Raw genomic sequence first — 21186 nt, forward strand, 5'->3', positions numbered from 1 at the left:
CACTGATGTGAAGGCTGTTTGTCTGCCCCCCTGCCTCTAAACATACGCTGCCATAGTGCATGCTGAACTGGAGCTGGTGGAGCATTTATACTGCCAGGATCAAATGCTAGTAATGCATTTGATCCTGATCTGTACCATTTCCCTGAGAGGTGCATTTTGTCTTTCAGGTTTGGTTTGGTTTTGGTTGTGTTGTTGCCTATGGAGCACCATTTGTGGCAAAAATTTTCATCCGTCAATTTGGTAGTTAATTCAGAAATTAATTAAGAAATTAATCAATTTGGCCATTCAGCTAGCAGTTTGGCCATTGAGTAGTAAATTAATCCATGAATCTAGAAGTATTTAATAATTTGTCCGATTTGTGTCTCAGTTAACCCAAAATAGATATGTTACTGTATCAACTATACTGGAAGAAAGGAAACTGCACTCATGTCTTAAAGCAGTAGAATACAGTGAGGGAAAAAGTATTTGATCCCCTGCTGATTTTGTACGTTTGCCCACTGACAAAGAAATGATCAGTCTATAATTTTAATGGTAGGTGTATTTTAACAGTGAGAGACAGAATAACAACAAAAAAATCCAGAAAAATGCAACCCAAGATTTGATGCTACAGTCCATCGTCCCTTTGATGCGGTGCAGTTGTCCTGTCCCCTTAGCAGAAAAACACCCCCAAAGCATGTTTCCACCTCCATATTTGACGGTGGGGATGGCATTCTTGGGGTCATTCCTCCTCCTCCAAACACGGTGAGTTGAGTTGATGCCAAAGAGCTCGATTTTGGTCTCATCTGTTACCAATTGTTTTCTTTGTGACTATGATCCCAGCTGCCTTGAGATCATTAACAAGATCCTCCCGTGTAGTTCTGGGCTGATTCCTCACCGTTCTCATGATCATTGAAACTCCACGAGGTGAGATCTTGCATGGAGCCCCAGACTGAGGGAGACACCTACCATTAAAATTATAGACTGATCATTTCTTTGTCAGTGGGAAAACGTACAAAATAAGCAGGGGATCAAATACTTTTTTCCCCCACTGTAGTTTGCTGTCAGCCCTATGTGCAGCACTACACAATCATGACTGTTATGCCTCAGCCTCCAGCTTACACTAGCGTGTGGTAAAACTCTATCCAGTGATGGTGTAGTGATCAGCCTTGGTGTTCAGACAGTTTGCTACTATGGCTTTGTATTTTTCTTGGTCATACTTGGTCTTATTTATTAGGATCCAGCTGTGTGTCTGTTTGTAAGCGAGAGGTAATGACGGCGGACACCTCCAACTAGGGTTGGAACACCATCTGTAATGGCCCCGGAGTCCACAGGATGTGGATGGAGCCCCATGATACTCTCCACATCAATGTCCTGAAACTCAGAGCTGTTGTTCTTAGCCCTCCAACATTTTTTGCCAGCCCTACAGGACAGGTATGTGCTGATTCGGATGGACAACACCTCTGTTATGTCCTACATCAACAGGCAGGGTGGTCTGCAGTTGTCCAGGCTTAATTGCCTGTCTGCTTCTGTGGCAAACATTTTTTACTTAATCACGTACTGTTAATCACCCTGTTAATTCAAGCTGCGTGATTAAAAAAAAAAACAGTAGCATGGCAAAGACAGAAAAACAGGAAACGTATCTTTTCACAACATCTAAATATCAGACAGAGTCAGCACACATGCACCCTTCACCATTCACACTCTTTTTTAATGATCTCTTCAGGAAAAGCAAAGGATGTGGATGTCAAAAAGGAGAAGGGGGGGGTTGGTAGTGGTGGTTACATTTTAAATATATAGAACATTTCTAAAACTGTCTTGGCATGACCACTTTCACTCTGTAGTACAGTACACACAGTGCAGGCTATCCTGACAGAAGCAGACCTTAAACCATGGAAGAGGACATTGCTAAGGTTGATACAGGGGAGGAGGGTGTTGGATCTGGGGATCACAAAGTCATTGTTGGAAAGCAGAACATAAAAAATCTTGCAAGTAAGTCAAGCATTTCAGTTTTCATTAAGCCAGAAACATACAAAGGCCAATTCTAGAGACATTTAAATGTTTTTTAGCAGAGCTACAAAGCAAATGTGTATATTGCATTTTTAACAGGTACATTTTTATTTGTATAATATCTGACTATTTTTTGACAGCTGGCATATTAATTTTGTTCTTGCAAAACCAACATCATTATATCAACATGGATAGTTTATGCTGCTGCTGCTGATTGTTCTCGATAAATACACATTTTGGATTTAATTCTCTATATAACTCACATGATTATGCTCTGGCATGTCTATCATAATCTAAATTTTGCTAAACATATTAAGATGTTTATCTTTATCAGGTCCCTGATGTCTTTGAGGTTCTGAATGATACTCATTATACATGAAAAACAGAATTGATTTTAATTTGGTGTTGTGTATTTTGAAGAATAATTGTACAGGTTTTCAGAACTGATGTGGATAGTGGAGGGAAGAAAAACCACAGGACTTCAATGGTTCTGCACTTGACTAATGTGTTTTGTGGGTTAAGATACAATTACTGCCATTTTGATTACTTAAAAAAACACTTTTAGCTTCCATTTACATATTGTTCTAACTTTCTGACATGTGTCCTTTCAAATGTTATTTTAATAACTTGATAATGTTGAATTTACTATAACATTTATATGGATGTGTGGCAGGGAGGGGGTTAATGATCTCTCCCTGCCTGCACATAGACTACAAGTGGTTGGGGTTGATTGATCAATTAGTGTCAATCAGCCCCAGCCACTTGCAATAAAAGGAGGCCTCAGCCTCACATAGTTAGTTGGAGAGCAAGCAAGATGTGGATGTGTATGTGTATGTGTATGTGTATGTGTATGTGTATGTGTATGTGTATGTGTATGTGTCCTGTCACAGGATGTTATTGTTGTTTTACACTTATATTGTATTTTATGTTAAGTACTTTTGTGCTAATGGCAATCAGTCCGGTGCAAAAATAATGCTGATTTTCCAATTCCAGACAGGACCATGAGCTGTGACCCTTAATTAACTAAGATTCTTGTATTTAACCTGGTCAAAATAATTAATGTAAAATGCTGACTTTACTTTCAGATTCCCAATCTCTGAAATCCAGAGGGCAAAACTCTTTCTACAGGATTGCTACACTATGCCTTACATGTCTGAGCTGCTTGCTGCTGGCTGCAACTACAACCCTCGGTCAGTATTATAATTGTATTATATAACAAACATTTGTTATAATGTTTGTTATTATATACGTTATAAAAAAATGATATCGCACTGTAACAAAACAAGGATTGGGGGAATATTTAGTTAAAATAAACTCTATTCAAAGTTTATACCCGCCCACTCCAGGTCATTCAGAACTTGGCTGCTCAACACAGACAAAACATATACATTGTAAAACAATGAAATCAAGATACGCACCAGAATAACACCAAAGACATCAGATAACAAATACACACACTAATTGAAGACAAATATTAATATAATAAGGAAAATACCCTATCATGACACCACGCGACAAGACACTTTACATACTAATCATATACAGTGTACAGATCAACATCTATCTGGAGGAGAGGTTCTGTGAATTACAATTGTAATTATTTATATATTAGTTATAATTAATAATGTTTGCTTAAGCTAGAAATGGTGGCAAAGTAGTCCTTGTTGACATTGTTCTATATATTATTCTGCACTGCATGAGTTGGTGTTTGCTTTGGTTACTGTGAAGAAACCCTTATTTTTATGTCTGGTGAGGTAGGCATGTCTATTTGAAGTATATGCAGAGGTGGAAAGAGTACTGAGAAATCCTACTCAAGTAGAAGTACTGTTACTTTGATAAAAAGTAAAAGTACTGGCATAAAAAAGTAAAAGTAAAAAGTAGCTCATTTAAAAAGTACACACACAGATGGGTGACAAATTAAAGGAAAAACCAACATAAACTGGCTCAGTAAGGTGTTGGGGCACCAAGAGCCGCCAGAACAGCTTCAATGCTATTGGCACAGATTCTATGAGTCTCTGGACTCTACTGGAGGGATGAACACCATTCATCCAAAAGATATTCCCTCATTTGGTGTTTTGGTGATGGTGGTGGAGAACGCTAACACATTAGTCCACAATCTCCCGTAAGTGTTCAATTGGGTTAAGATCTGGTGACTGCGAAGGCCATAGCATATGATTCACATCATTTTCATACTCATCACACCATTCAGTGACCCTCGTGCCCTGTGGATGGGGGCATTGTCATCCTGGAAGAGACCACTCCCATCAGGATAGAAATGATTCACCATAGGATAAAAGTGATCACTGTCAGATCTGTACTGTTCTCTTGGTGTTGCCACACATGCACTCGCTCACTTGTCGAGAACACAAGCCAGTTGAGCGTCTGTGTGACAGAAACTCCTGCCATTCATGCCCCAATAATGACACTTCTTTCAAAGTCATTTAGATCCTTTCCTCTTGTCATCTTGATCCAAAATCGTGGTCAACTGGGCCTGCTCAGCATTTGTATACATGCTACAGAGCACGAGGAAGCAATAAAAAAGGCAAACAGGATGCTAGAGTATACACTCACCTAAAGGATTATTAGGAACACCATACTAATACTGTGTTTGACCCCCTTTCGCCTTCAGAACTGCCTTAATTCTACGTGGCATTGATTCAACAAGGTGCTGAAAGCATTCTTTAGAAATGTTGGCCCATATTGATAGGATAGCATCTTGCAATTGATGGAGATTTGTGGGATGCACATCCAGGGCACGAAGCTCCCATTCCACCACATCCCAAAGATGCTCTATTGGGTTGAGATCTGGTGACTGTGGGGGCCAGTTTAGTACAGTGAACTCATTGTCATGTTCAAGAAACCAATTTGAAATGATTCGACCTTTGTGACATGGTGCATTATCCTGCTGGAAGTAGCCATCAGAGGATGGGTACATGGTGGTCATAAAGGGATGGACATGGTCAGAAACAATGCTCAGGTAGGCCGTGGCATTTAAACGATGCCCAATTGGCACTAAGGGGCCTAAAGTGTGCCAAGAAAACATCCCCCACACCATTACACCACCACCACCAGCCTGCACAGTGGTAACAAGGCATGATGGATCCATGTTCTCATTCTGTTTACGCCAAATTCTGACTCTACCATCTGAATGTCTCAACATAAATCGAGACTCATCAGACCAGGCAACATTTTTCCAGTCTTCAACTGTCCAATTTTGGTGAGCTTGTGCAAATTGTAGCCTCTTTTTCCTATTTGTAGTGGAGATGAGTGGTACCCGGTGGGGTCTTCTGCTGTTGTAGCCCATCCGCCTCAAGGTTGTACGTGTTGTGGCTTCACAAATGCTTTGCTGCATACCTCAGTTGTAACGACTAGTTATTTCAGTCAAAGTTGCTCTTCTATCAGCTTGAATCAGTCGGCCCATTCTCCTCTGACCTCTAGCATCAACAAGGCATTTTCGCCCACAGGACTGCCGCATACTGGATGTTTTTCCCTTTTCACACCATTCTTTGTAAACCCTAGAAATGGTTGTGCGTGAAAATCCCAGTAACTGAGCAGATTGTGAAATACTCAGACCGGCCCGTCTGGCACCAACAACCATGCCACGCTCAAAATTGCTTAAATCACCTTTCTTTCCCATTCAGACATTCAGTTTGGAGTTCAGGAGATTGTCTTGACCAGGACCACACCCCTAAATGCATTGAAGCAACTGCCATGTGATTGGTTGGTTAGATAATTGTATTAATGAGAAATTGAACAGGTGTTCCTAATAATCCTTTAGGTGAGTGTATTGTCGAAAGTGTAGAATTTAAAACAAGGGCAGTGATGTTCAGACTGTACAATGCACTAGTTAGAGCTCATCCGGATACTGTGTACAGTTCTGGGCTCCAGACTTCAAGAAAGATATTGCTGCTCTAGAGGCAGTTCAGAGGAGATCAACCAGACTTATTCTAGGTCTGAAGGGAATGTCCTACTGAGAAACTGAGGGACCTGAACCTTTTCACCCTGGAACAGAGGAGATTATGTGGGGACTTGATCCAAGTCTTCAAAATCATGAAAGGCATCGACCACATCAAACCAGAGGAGCTTTTCGAGATCAGCAGGGACACACGCACCCGGGGACACAAATGGAAATTGGGCTTGAAGGCATTCAAGATGGAAAACAGGAGACACTTCTTCACACAGAGAGTCGTCACAATCTGGAACAAACTCCCCAGCGATATGGTTAAAGCTGAAAATTTGGGAACATTTAAAAATAGGCTGGATGGGATCCTTGGATCACTTATTGGATTAACGTTATTAATGGACACTAAATGAGCACGATGGGTGGAATGGCCTCCTCTCGTTTGTAAACTTTCTTATGTTCTTCTTATATTCTTATGATAGAATGTTAATTGCTTAATTGTATCATGCAGTACACCTGTTTGGAGGCATCTGCATTCATTATGTTCCTCCACTCATTTATTCAGTTTTTTTTTTATTTGTCAACCCTCTGAATATTATGGTGGCACGTTGAGGACATGAAAAAAAAAAAAAGCCCCTCTGGTTATCTTGTGATCACGACATAACAAGTTGTTATGTCATGATCATGAGATAAATTACCTCCCATTAACTCATGATCACGACATAACGGCCCGTCAAGATTAATGCAGACAAATTGTTTTATGCCTTTCAATAATTAAAGTGATCCTGAAACTTCATTACAACACAACTTCTTGGTTGATGTATAGGCTACCCACTGGACTGAAATTTGCATAATGCATTTAAGCTTCTGTGAAGTTTGCTTATTCTCTCCGTATCTCGCTTCTTTTCTAAGTGTAATGTGGTTTCCTCCCATTTCCACCCAGTCCAAACACATGCGGTTCAGGTTAATTGTCACTCAAAAGTGCCCGTTGTGAGTGTATGTCCGCGGTGCCAGTAGGGGTTCGGCCGAGTGGGACCACCGCACACTGCTCTTAGAGCAAACTGACTGCGCTGGCATTTGTTTTAGTTTTCTTGACACAACTCATAAAAACAATCCAAACTACAATTATAATAATCATACACGTTCATATTAGCATATTTTACGCGTGCCTATTCGTAATACACTCATTCTACATAATGAACACATTACAAATGAGGTAACCCCTCAGAACAGCTTTAAATCTCCCTCAAATAAAGGTTACATGTTGTGGTGTAACAGGCTGAACACCTGTTCTGTAGAGGTGAGGATGCTCAATGAATGTGGTTCAAATTCTGAGTGGGCTGCCAGTCATATGCATACTTATTGTTATTACTATAATACTTATGCTTTTCCTGTTATTATTATTCTGTACAATAGTGGTGTTAAGTCTGTTAACCATTGACTATAGTTATGCCTGCTTGAAATTATATATTTTAAACCTTCATCTGTGTACATTTGTGTATGGCTTTATACAGTTTTAACTGTTACATATGTCGCGGTCTCAGTCCACTGTACGTTTTTCACTTTGATTACTGAAGAATCCCCTTTTTAATTGCTTTCACAAATCAGACTGTAGAGTAGATTGAATCAAACAGAGTCCTTATTCAAGCCGCTTGGAGAAAAGTAATACACACAGACTCATAGCACTTATATGATGTTATATACATACTGCGATAGGGTGAGTTTGAACCAATAAAGGGGAGACAACTCCCTATGTTATGATATCCTCACTATCTTCCTGATTAAGCTTAAACACAATGTTTTCTATTTTATGCCCAAATATGGAGACATATGTAGCCATTTCATTATTTATATTCCACACGTATTTAACACATGTCTAGATAGGCAAAGGGGGGTTGTGTACCCACTTCCCCATCTTATTGTGGTTTTACTAGAACTTACGTTTTGTACTAAATTTGTATTGTGTGTCTGCAGAGAGATGCATCTGGTACAAACCGGTAGAAGCTGGTCTCATTATGTGCTCTTTGGTAACCTCATGTGCAGGTGAGGTATTTGGGGCCTCTTCAATTACTTTGATTAAATACACATCATATATCACATTTGCACGTTTTGTGTTCTCCCCCTCCAGTCCCCGTGCAGTTCGATGTTTAATTGAATAACTGAATAGAGTATTTAAACCCCATGTGTCGCCAGTTAAGGGGTGGCCACTCCTTTGATGTGTAGTCCTTCAATAAACCTGAATGTGTTGACAGCACTGCCCCAGTCTCAGCACTGTCTCAAGAAAATTACAACACTTCCGCTTTCTCTGATAGCGAGAGGTAATTTATCTCATGATCACGACAAAACAACTCGTTATGTCGTGATCACGAGATAACCAGAGGGGCTTTTTTTTTTCATGTCCTCAACGAGCCACCGTAGAATATGTATTTATTTATATAAATATCAGCAACAGCCATTTACAAATAATAATAATACAAACTTTTAAATCAAAAGAACCTTTATTGTTACATACACTCACCTAAAGGATTATTAGGAACACCATACTAATACTGTGTTTGACCCCTTTTCACCTTCAGAACTGCCTTAATTCTATGTGGCATTGATTCAACAAGGTGCTGAAAGCATTCTTTAGAAATGTTGGCCCATATTGATAGGATAGCATCTTGCAGTTGATGGAGATTTGTGGGATGCACATCCAGGGCACGAAGCTCCCGTTCCACCACATCCCAAAGATGCTCTATTGGGTTGAGATCTGGTGACTGTGGGGACCAGTTTAGTACAGTGAACTCATTGTTATGTTCAAGAAACCAATTTGAAATGATTCGACCTTTGTGACATGGTGCATTATCCTGCTGGAAGTAGCCATCAGAGGATGGGTACATGGTGGTCATAAAGGGATGGACATGGTCAGAAACAATGCTCAGGTAGGCCATGGCATTTAAACGATGCCCAATTGGCACTAAGGGGCCTAAAGTGTGCCAAGAAAACATCCCCCACACTATTACACCACCACCAGCAGCCTGCACAGTGGTGACAAGGCATGATGGATCCATGTTCTCATTCTGTTTACGCCAAATTCTGACTCTACCATCTGAATGTCTCAACAGAAATCGAGACTCATCAGACCAGGCAACATTTTTCCAGTCTTCAACTGTCCAATTTTGGTGAGCTTGTGCAAATTGTAGCCTCTTTTTCCTATTTGTAGTGAAGATGAGTGGTACCCGGTGGGGTCTTCTGCTGTTGTAGCCCATCCGCCTCAAGGTTGTACGTGTTGTGGCTTCACAAATGCTTTGCTGCATACCTCGGTTGTAACAAGTGGTTATTTCAGTCAAAGTTGCTCTTCTATCAGCTTGAATCAGTCGGCCCATTCTCCTCTGACCTCTAGCATCAACAAGGCATTTTCGCCCACAGGACTGCCGCATACTGGATGTTTTTCCCTTTTCACACCATTCTTTGTAAACCCTAGAAATGGTTGTGCGTGAAAATCCCAGTAACTGAGCAGATTGTGAAATACTCAGACCGGCCCGTCTGGCACCAACAACCATGCCACGCTCAAAATTGCTTAAATCACCTTTCTTTCCCATTCAGACATTCAGTTTGGAGTTCAGGAGATTGTCTTGACCAGGACCACACCCCTAAATGCATTGAAGCAACTGCCATGTGATTGGTTGGTTAGATAATTGCATTAATGAGAAATTGAACAGGTGTTCCTAATAATCCTTTAGGTGAGTGTATATATGCACTCTGGCCATAACTGAGAATATAAATAAATAAATAAATAAATAAAATATATTCTCAATCATGGCCAGAGTGCACAGATGTATAACAATAAAGTAACTGTTCTATTGATTTAAAAGTTTGTATTATTATTATCTCTAAATGCTGAATGATGTATTCATTGTGGTCGTGTGAACGTCACCATTTCAGAGATCAGTTTTGGAAATGAGCATGATGCTGATTGGCTAAAATGGATATATTGTGTATTGATATAAATCAGGAATGTCAAATGTTGCGTTTTGAAAGAAAAAACAGTTTTTAGCATTGGGATTACAAGATATATAACTCGTTTTAGATTAAACTGTGTATAGCAATACCTTGAATTATGTGTGGAATTGGCTTTTATCACATTATGCCACAAAGCTCTGCAAATGTTTGCTCACTAATATCGTGTAACAATTCCACAAATCTTCGACTCAGCTAAATTTTCAATTTTCAGACACTTATGAAACGCACTTTAATGGACTTTAAGTAGTTTGCATGAACAGTTTTCATGATTGAATTCAAAAGGAAAATTAGAAACTTGCTGAGCCGATCAGAAGTCAGACTGACAAGCTATATCACCAGCGATTCTTCAATTGTGTATCAAAACGAGAGCATATATTAACAAGAAAAAATCTATTATTATGCACAATACATTGTGTAAACTGGTGTATAAATTGGTATGCACATATCTCAGCAGACATATACAATTATAAAACATAAAGAACCTGTTATAAAAATAGCATAAAACTGGAACATAGCCCAGCAACGTGAAAGCGCTTTGAAATGGCTTAGCCTTACACATGTGCACATCAATACAGAAAATGCACTCCTCAACACTACAGATACAAATCAAACAGATCAAGATTTTTCATCCCATTGATCCAGAGACCTGGGTTTGCAAAGTGATCAAGATTTGTGTAGGTCCCCCTTTTGCCGCCAAAACAGCCCTGACCCATCGAGGCATGGACTCCACTAGACCTCTGAAGGTGTGCTGTGGTATCTGGCACCAAGACGTTAGCAGCAGATCCTTTAAGTCCTGTAAGTTGCGAGGTGGGGCCTCCATGGATCGGACTTGTTTGTGCAGCACATCCCACAGATGCTCGATTGAATTAATTTAACTTGTGATTCATCAGACCAGGCCACCTTCCTCCATTGCTCCGTGGTCCAGTTCTGATGCTTACGTGCCCATTGTAGGCGGTTTTGGCAGTGGACTGGGGTCAGCATGAGCACCCTGACTGATCTGCGGCTACACAGCCCCATATGCAACAAACTGCAATGCACTGTGTGCACTAGCATTCACTTTTTCAGCAATTTGAGCTACAGTAGCTCATCTGTTGGATCGGACCACACGGGCCAGCCTTCGCTCCCCACGTGCATCACTGAGCCTTGGCCGCCCATGACCCTGTCGCCGGTTCACCGCTTTTCCTTCCTTGGACCACTTTTGATAGGTACTGACCACTGCAGACCGGGAACACCCAACAAGAGCTGCAGTTTTGGAGATGCTCTGATCTAGTCATCTAGCCATCACAACTTGGCCCTTGTCAAAGTCGCTCAGATCCTTACGCTTGCCCCTTTTTCCTGCTTCTAACACATCGACTTTTAGGAAAAAATGTTCACTTGCTGTCTAATATATCCCACCCACTGACATATTGGTCATAATGTTTCAGAAATCAACACGATTATAACTCTTTCACAATGACAAATTTTTATTACACAGCCCATATTGTTGGCTAGATTATATTCAATACATCCTACCACATAAAGTGCAGGTCCGGCAGCTGGAGAAGAAAGTGTTTATAACTTATTAATTTTTAGGAGTTTACAGCTGGAACGCAATATAGGTATTTTATTAAAATATTTAGTAACATAAGAACGAATAACACACACACAGAGGTATTCACACACACAGAGATATTTGTCTGCTGTTGTTAATTTTGTTCTGATACTTTAATTAATATTGGTTTGTCAAAGCAAAAAAAAATAATAATAATCATGACCCCGTCTTTAAATTTGACGGAAATTAAATGAAAATCTTGTTTCAATTGATCTTTGATTTTGATTTAAAAATGTACAGCCCTACTCACTAATACTTGTGGCTAGCTAGCTACAGTGAGGGGAAAAAGTTTTTGATCCCCTGCTGATTTTGTACGTTTTCCCACTGACAAAGAATTGATCAGTCTATAATGTTAATGGTAGGTGTATTTTAACAGTGAGAGACAGAATAACAAAACAAAAATCCAGAAAAATGCATTTCAAAAAAGTTATACATTGATTTGCATGTTAATGAGGGAAATAAGTATTTGACCCCTTCGACTTAGTACTTGGTGGCAAAACCCTTGTTGGCAATCACAGAGGTCAGACATTTCATGTAGTTGGCCACCAAGTTTGCACACATCTCAGGAGGTATTTTGTCCCACTCCTCTTTGCAGATCCTCTCCAAGTCATTAAGGTTTCGAGGCTGACGTTTGGCAACTCGAACCTTCAGCTCCCTCCACAGATATTCTATGGGATTAAGGTCTGGAGGCTGGCTAGGCCACTCCAGGACCTTAATGTGCTTCTTCTTGAGCCACTCCTTTGTTGCCTTGGATGTGTGTTTTGGGTCATTGTCATGCTGGAATACCCATCCACGACCCATTTTCAATGCCCTGGCTGAGGGAAGGAGGTTCTCACCCAAGATTTGACAGTACATGGCCCCATCCATCGTCCCTTTGATGCGGTGCAGTTGTCCTGTCCCCTTAGCAGAAAAACACCCCCAAAGCATAATGTTTCCACCTCACATGTTTGATGGTGGGGATGGTGTTCTTGGGGTCATTCCTCCTCCTCCAAACACAGCGAGTTGAGTTGATGCCAAAGAGCTTGATTTTGTACTCATCTGAGACCACTTTCACCCAGTTCTCCTCTGAATCATTCAGATGTTCATTGGCAAACTTCAGATGGGCCTGTACATGTGCTTTCTTGAGCAGGGGGGCCTTGCGTGCGCTGTAGGATTTCAGTCCTTCACGGCATAGTGTGTTACCAATTGTTTTCTTGGTGACTATGGTCCCAGCTGCCTTGAGATCACTAACAAGATCCTCCCGTGTAGTTCTGGGCTGATTCCTCACCGTTCTCATGATCATTGAAACTCCACGAGGTGAGATCTGGCATGGAGCCCCAGACCGAGGGAGACTGACAGTTATTTTGTGTTTCTTCGATTTGCGAATAATCGCACCAACTGTTGTCACTTTCTCACCAAGCTGCTTGGCGATGGTCTTGTAGCCCATTCCAGCCTTGTGTAGGTCTACAATCTTGTCCCTGACATCCTTGGACAGCTCTTTGGTCTTGGCCCCTTTAAGAGAGTGCTCCTAATCTCAGCTCATTACCTGTATAAAAGACACCTGGGAGCCAGAAATCTTGCTGATTGATAGGGGATCAAATACTTATTTCCCTCATTAACATGCAAATCAATTTATAACTTTTTTGAAATGCGTTTTTCTGGATTTATTTGCTGTTATTCTGTCTCTCACTGTTAAAATACACCTACCATTAAAATGATAGACTGATCATTTCTTTGTCAGTGGGCAAATGTACAAAATCAGCAGGGGATCAAATACTTTTTCCTCCCACTGTAGCTAGTTAACTCACCTCACTGCCGCTGGACTGGAGGACTGACTTTAAGACTGACTGACCAACCGCAACATCAGGACACACACTGTGATTGGCCTGTTGAGTGTTGTGGGCAGAATGCTTGACATTTAAATGCATTTTTTCTTCAGTTATTGGTCCGTTTGTCTGTCTATCACACACATTTTTTTTTCATGACAGCCTACAAAATGTGTACTCTGTAACGAATGCCTTTTTAAAAGTAGCAAAGTACAATACTTCACTCAAAACATACTTAAGTAAAATTAGCAAATTTGAAAAATACTCAAAAAAGTACAAGTACTTTTTGTAACCTACTCAATTACAGGAACATGAGTATTTGAAATTTGTTACTTTCCACCCCTGAGTATATGTAAGCAATTTATCTAGACAATTCAGGTTTTGTATCAAATATTTCTAATAAAAAGTAGGAGAGAAGCAGTTAATCTGTGATTAGACCAAAGCCTGAATAGCTTGCACAGTCGAACGTGGTGTCACAAACTACTTTTTATCAGATAAACCTTATAATCATACCATTAATATATTGCCCTTACAGTGTCCTACAAGATCAAATACTTAGCATTACAAACACACAATAGATCTATTCATTCAAGAGTATGAGCTACCAGAGAACCACAAGGAATTCTGTTTCATAAAATTAGTATTAAATGATATAAATAACCAAATTATATATACTGTATACACACACACACACATCTATAGTCTCAAAAAAGCAACTCTTTCAAAGCAAAACAGTGTAATATAAATTGAAAGTCTTGCACACAGAACTTGATCAAAATAAATAGATAAATGTTACTGAAGAGCCTAAGGCACGATTACTACAGATCATCAACTTTTGATAATGGTGATAGAATAAAAACAGACAATGAAGGTCATTGCACCCACATCCCAATGTCTGACGAGTCATCGACACCTAAGGGCTGTTGATGTTCCCCACGAGTGCCGGCATGAGTCCTCCACCAGAGGGAAGACCACAGCCAGCATCACCATTTAAGAACTTCTGAACTATACTGCCTGAAGGGGAGGCAATATTAGGCCTAGGCCTTAAGCCCAAGGCCTTAAGCCTAAGAACTTAAGGACTGGCCCCTGCCCCCTTCCGCCCTTCACCCACTCCAACATTTTTGTATAATTCATAGTCAGTTTCCGTTATGTGTGTATTCCGTTTCTGCACACTTCCATAGGAACCCGATCGAAAAATGTCACTCTATCAAAGCTGCCTTTGGCCCTTACACACATCACTCAGAACAGGTCCCTTCCCACTTCCTGTTCTATAAAACATGATATCTCTGCAGGTTCTTCCTCTTTTGCCGGGTGCAAGACTCTTTTCAGTGACGCAAGTGCAGTGTGACTTCTTCCCAGTGCGACCAGACACGAGTAAAAAGAGAATACTGTCTGCTAGCTCCTGTTTAAGTTTATTTGTGTTTAGTCAGAGCAGTGTGCGTTGCTGACGAATTGTAAGTCACCTCTCCACTTGTTAATGTGTTAGTATGTGTAAACTGTTAGTTTATTTGGTGGATTATTAGATAGCCTGTTTACATAGCATTGTGTGCGAGATCGTTCAGACTATTATTATTATTGTTATTATTTCTTTGCTTGATAATGTGTTTACATTTTCTGTTATATAGCTGTATATTCAGGTTCTGTACATACTGCTGGGACACTGATAGTAAACGGCACTTTCGGGAGGAACACAGGGTTAGGCTGTAGCAGGACCCTGGAGCCATCTCACTCAAAACGGACACACAATGGGTGTACAGACAGGGCGTGTAACTCACTCACGCATTTTGCAGAGGTGATTTGAAGTGCAGTCTTAATTGACACCAACTTCAGTGGCTCAAATGGGGCTTGAGAATGTGAGCAGTGAAGGGGTGCAAGGAGGCCGTAGCCGTCGAGCTCCCTTTAAAAACTACACAGCCAGGAAATGAGACCCAGGGGGCTCGCCATCAATCCGGACATGACATGCGGAGATGGCCGCCAGATATACTTTGAGCATGGACAGGGACTTGCCCTGGTCCAACAGCTCTTGTAATATGACCCCAATGGGGCAATGAATTGGGTCTTGACTGCCGTCTTTGCACCAGGTGATAAAATGTCCACCTGAGGTAGGAATACTGCGACCTCGTAGATGGAGCTCTCGCCGACTGAGTAGTGGCTACTACCGCGTCTGACAGACCCCAGGCAATCAAACGCTGGGGGAGGCCCGGATTGGGGTGCCAAAGCATGCCCTGCACCTGGGACAACACTCTCTCACTGAGAGTTGTCAAGACTCTCTGTGGAGGAGGGCGATCAGGTCTGCAAACCAGAATAAAGGAGACCTTGCGTGGGCCATGTGTGAGCTAGTACGTCAATCCCTATAGTTCCTCAGTGGTTTCAGATGGATAATCATAGCGGGCAGTGGGTGGACTCAAGGCAAAGAGATCCACTTCCGCTCTGCAGCACCGGCTCTACAATTGCTGTATCACAACGGGTGAAGGCGCCATTCCGAAACTGAGGGTCCTCCCCGATAGAGGAGGTCCGCCACCGTGTTGGACAGGCTGGGGAGATTAACTGCTCTGATGGAGCAGAACCATGTCTGCGCCCACAGAAGCAGACAACATGCTAGACAGTACAGTCTGTGCGACCGGAGACCTCCTTGCCTGTTGATATAGGCGACCACCACTGTCCCACAGGACTGGCAGGAAATGAGACAGTCCGAGAAGTACTGCTTGTAACTCCATGACATTGATATGGAGGGCCTGTGCTGGCTCCATCCACCTGTCCTGGACTCCACATCTGTCGCAGACTGCTTGGAGGCATCTGTTGTCATGACTGCTTGGTGGCAGACTGTGTCCAGGGGCACACCAAGGGTCAAATTGTGAGGACTCCACCACCAACGAAGCGCCTTCCAGCACGCCGGAGTGACTGTGACTTGGCATGCTCAATCATGGTGAGGGTGCATCTTGAGAGACCCGAACCAACACTGCAGTGGCCTCAATTGGAGGAGTCCAAGGGGGAGGGTCTGTGATGCAGCTTCTAGGAGGCCCTGCAGCCTCTGGCAAGGGGACACCCTGACACGAGCTCTCTGTCGGAAGAGGGAGAGACACGTGTGTATGGAGGCAACTCTCTCAGGTGCCAGCATGGTGAGCATGGCAACGGAAACGAGGTGCAGTCTGAGGAACTATGCCTACTGAGTTGGCGTCAGGTGGCTTTTTTCTCGATTGACCCGGAGGCCCAATTCAGAGAGACAGCCCCCGCGGGTGAGAACAAACCAGCCAGGCTTCCTCCTACCATGAGCTCCTACCATGCCGGAGGCCAGGGCATCGAGCCTTGGGGGGCGCCTGCCTGCCAGTGAGACGCTGGCAGAGATCGACGAGCTGCTGCAGGGTGCCTGCACTGCTGGGCCTAGGGTACAATGGGGTAGACCCGCACCAGCTCCAGGGACTGCTCTCTCTCTTGGAAGGTGCATGTTAGCATCTCCTCCACAGAGGGGCCAAAAGTGAAGCCCAGTAAGATAAGGGCATCCATGAGGTGGGACCTGTCCACCTCAGGAACCCGTCGTCCCAAGTGGCCCTCAGTTCGGAAAGGAGGTCAGTGGGAGTGCCACTGTGAACACTGACCTTTCTTGAACCTGGCGGGACAGGATCAGAGGGCCAGGGGAGCTGGAGACACTCTGTGGCCCTCTGAATCACCGCCAGGGGATGTCCTCGCTCAGCAGAGGAGGAGGGGTGGGTGAGACCAGCCAACCATCCGAAATAGTGGTAATAATAATAATAAGTCTTGTGCACAGAACTCATGTTCAAGGGTCCAGCGAAATGGCAAAGGAGGACAAACCTGTGCAGATGTCATGTTTTATAGAACAGGAAGTAGGAAGGAACCTGTTCTGAGTGACATGCGCAGGGGCCAATGGCAGCTTTGATAGAGTGAATTTTTTTGATCAGGTTTCTATGGAAGTGCGCAGAAACTCCTCCCCCTTGGGCAGTGCTTCCGACTTGATCGATAACCAGTTTTTACCAGACTTTTTACATCCTTTAATCTCTGGCCAGATTTTTAAAATACAAATAATAATAATTAAATGTTATCTATGTTATTTATCAGACTGGGTATACTAAAACAACAGCACCTCTTTATTTTTCTAATTTTTTGTCAGCTGTTCAGAAGAACACCAAGAATCCACCAGAACTGATTTGTGCTGAAAAAGTTTCACATCTGCAACAGAGTGTTTTACCTCTGCAACAGAACTACTCTGCTCTACAAAATATCAATGAAGGTAAAATTCATGTAGCCGCAACCCTAGTCTGGAACTGGTCAAATTTAAAATTAATGGGTACACATTCCAAATTAATTAATGTATGAATAACTTGTGCACTTAATCTGAGCTTTAATGTTAATCACATGTATAACAGCATTAGGGTCAGGGTTCATGTGACCAATATCAGAAGGAAATCCATGAGGAATTCAGGAGTTAATCCTGGGTTATACATTAATTAATTGGGGATATGTGTCCAATCCATTATTTTAAACTGTCACCCCATCCCTAGCCCTGCCCCTAAAGCTGTTATAAATATGACTTACAAGTCCATGATTAATTTTGGACTATTCCTGTAGTATGAATACATTAATTCATTAAGAGTTTTGTCCATTATTGTAAAAGTTTTCCTTTCACGAGCTGTCAGGGGCACAACAGCTGGTGTGTCTTCCCATCTTCTGCTCACTTGGCCCGGTTGGGGAGCCGAGTCTCTCATCCCTTTCACTCCATCCACCTCTCCTTCCTGCCCTCTCCTCATCCTGCTACCCAGACTCTCTATCTCACCCCAGGTGAGCTTCCCATTCACACACTGTGCTCTCTTGCTCTGTTTCTCTCTGTGCCAGTCTTCCTCTTCCTTTCATTCTTGCACTGCTCTCCCAAATCTATCATGGCTCCACTTTTTTAACCTGGGGGATCTCTCAGAGGGGGTAGAGTCTGTATGGAAGAAGACCTCTGGCGAGTGGCAGAGCATCACCAGATCTGTTGCAGGTGTGTTGCAGGTGTGTGTGTGAATAATCAACAGCCATATGTGGGAAAGGAAAAATGTGAAAAATAAAAAAGCAATGAAAGGTGCATTTAATGGAGATAATAAATAAACCCATAGAAATCAAAACATCAATAACAAAAGCGAACATGAATATAATACAAAAGTGTAGTCAGCTCCCGTGACACTATAACACAGTAAGTTAGTATATATGATGAGCACATGTCACTGCCTATGACAATCTCCCTGCTTCCATTCCACATGCTACGCCACTTCTCTGCTCCCTCCATTGGTTCCAAATCTTGACTTGCACCCAGTTCAAGACCTAGGCTCCTACTTAACATTGTCTCGACTGGACTGCACTACCAGTCATAACGTTGTCTTCACTAGACGGCGATTACTCAACACACATCTGTTCTTACTGTACCTGTAACACAGCAGCCTAATCTCTGGGCTGCTCAGCACTCTTGCTCTTATGCACTTTATGCTTTAAACTCTGCTGCCTTATGCTCCTGTTTATTTATGTATAGCTAGCACTTCTTTACTTTTACTGCAACATCTCCGATACCTAACCCTCCCGTTAGCACATACATAGGACTGTACTGTATTATATCTGTACTTGGTAGCTCACTGTACTAGGATGTCTGCTTATTGTATTTTGTACTGGTTGTATTACTGCACTTTGTATTGTTTTGAAATGATTCTTATGTAAACTGTAACTAACCCTGGTTAAAATTGTGTACTAATATATAAATATGTAAATAAATAAACAAATGCATAATAATAATAATAATAATAATAATAATAATAATAATAATAATAATTCAAGGTGATCTATATTATTTATCAGACTGGGTATGCTAAAGAAAAAGCGCCCTCATTCTGTTTTTTTTTTCCTTTGTTTTTTCAGCCACTTGGAAGACCGAAAAAAGTCCACCGGAACTAATTAGTGCTGAAAAAGTTTCACCTCTGCAACAGAACTACTCTGCTCTACAAAAGATCTATGACAGTAAGATTGTTTTCAAAGGCAGATGTTCACATTTCTCAGTGTCTTTTGTGATTTCATACCTCCTCTGAGCTCTAATGTTGATCACACATATAAACCTCAACCCTAGCCCTGAAGTGGTCATATTACAAAATAATGGGTTTAAATTCCTAATGAATGAATGTATGAATAACTTGTGCACTTAATCTGAGCTTTAATGTTAATTACATGTATAACAGAATTAGGATCAGGGTTAATGGACCAACATCAGGGCCTCATGTACAAAGACTTGTGTTGAATTCATACTAAAACATTGCATACGGACAAAGCTGTAAATGTGCGTACGCACAAAAAAAAAACAGATCCCACACATATTCTCTTTGTACATCCCAATTAATGTGAAATTGAGCGCACATGCATGAGCACAACACCCCACCCTGTCTCCTCCCTTAATTAAATAATTGTAAATGTGGTAATGATTCCACTGTGGCAAAAGCAAGCAGCAAGAAAATGGCAAAAGCCAGCAGCAAGAAACAAAACTTTACGGAAAGTGAATTGGAGGTGCTACTATCGGAGGTAGAAACGAGAAAAAATGTTTTATTTGGGACTTTTTCCTCTGGAATTAATAACAAAAGGAAAAAAAAATGAGTGGGAGAGTTTGGCTGACGCCGTCAATGGGGTGGGATCTGAAAATCGCAATGTTAAATGACCTTAAAAATAAATGGTCTGATATACAGGTGGAAGTTAAGCGGAGAACTGCTGCGCACTGACAAAGTGTGGGCAGAACAGGCAGTGGTACAGGGGTCGATGAACTTACACCCTTTGAGCAGAGAGTTGCCTCTATCATGGGTGTCACTGTACTCTCTGGAATAGTATCTGATGCTGTGGGAGACTCGGATAGACTAGAGGACTGCCACGAAGGTAACTCATTTTCAATTTGTTTGCTTAACTGTGGTACACATAGCTTACCAGCCTGCATTTCATTTTCAAATGCATGCAATGTAGCTGACCAAAAGTACACCAGAGATTTTACGTATCCATTGCATTTATGACAAATGCGTGTTCTCATTAATAAGGAGCAGACTAAAATCTCAATTAACATGTGCCTGTGTTTATTTTGATTTATATGGTGCAACAGTAGGAACGTCCACTGGCACGCACTCGGAGTCCGCCCCCCATGAGCAGCCAGGGCCCATTGTGTCCGGCGTCTCCAGTGTTTCCGGCGTTTCCAGTGCTCCCCCCAGTGCTGAGGCCCGTCCGTCTGGCCGTGTATTGACGCATGCAGTTCTGGAGTCACAACAGCAAATGGCTATCTGAGATATTAACAGTCACCTGAAAAATATCACTGACGCACTCACAGACATGAGCCACTCATTACAGGAATTGGTCAAAAAATGAACTTTGTCTCTGATTACCATTTATATTGTCGCAATCACATGTTGACGGGCCTGAATGGCTTGTTGGTTGGGCTGCACATACATTGGTCCGGTCGGGGTCATCTGGCAGTGCCGCCACCTCACCAAGTGGTATGCCGTGCCTGTGCGCGACATTGTGCAGCACACCACGGGCCAGAACGATGCGGCACACCTTGTCAGGGCGGTATAACAGCATCCCCCCGGTCCTGTCAAGGCAGCGCCACCGACATTTCAGCTGCCCAATCGCCCGCTCTACAACTGACCGAGTGCGAGAATGGGCATCATTGTAGCTGCGCTCTTGGTCAGTTTGTGGGTTGGTGAGGGGGTTTAATAGCCACGTCTTTAGTGGATAACCACAGTCTCCTGATGGGCAGTTGAATAATTAATCAGCAAAAACAATAATAAAAATAAAATTAAATAGAACCATAACTTTAAATGCATCACTCACCAAGAAGCCACCCATCGCGCACCCTGCCAGCTTGGAGCTTCATCCCAACCATGCTGTTTGTA

General features: G+C 42.2%; 1 protein-coding gene across 1 annotated transcript in view; it reads left to right on the forward strand.

The window, feature by feature from the left end:
* The first annotated feature begins 1004 nt into the window (after positions 1–1004).
* Positions 1005–21186, forward strand: part of LOC136768775 (E3 ubiquitin-protein ligase TRIM39) — a 38999-nt gene continuing 18817 nt past the window's right edge. Inside the window, exons 1-4 of the mRNA XM_066723137.1 lie at positions 1005–1968; positions 3072–3176; positions 17415–17534; positions 19187–19285. Of these exons, the coding sequence (XP_066579234.1) occupies positions 1869–1968; positions 3072–3176; positions 17415–17534; positions 19187–19285 (424 nt within the window). The 5' untranslated portion in view covers positions 1005–1868. The remainder of the gene's footprint in view (positions 1969–3071; positions 3177–17414; positions 17535–19186; positions 19286–21186) is intronic.

This window comes from Amia ocellicauda, chromosome 14 (assembly GCF_036373705.1).
Source record: "Amia ocellicauda isolate fAmiCal2 chromosome 14, fAmiCal2.hap1, whole genome shotgun sequence".
Taxonomy (NCBI): Eukaryota; Metazoa; Chordata; class Actinopteri; order Amiiformes; family Amiidae; genus Amia; species Amia ocellicauda.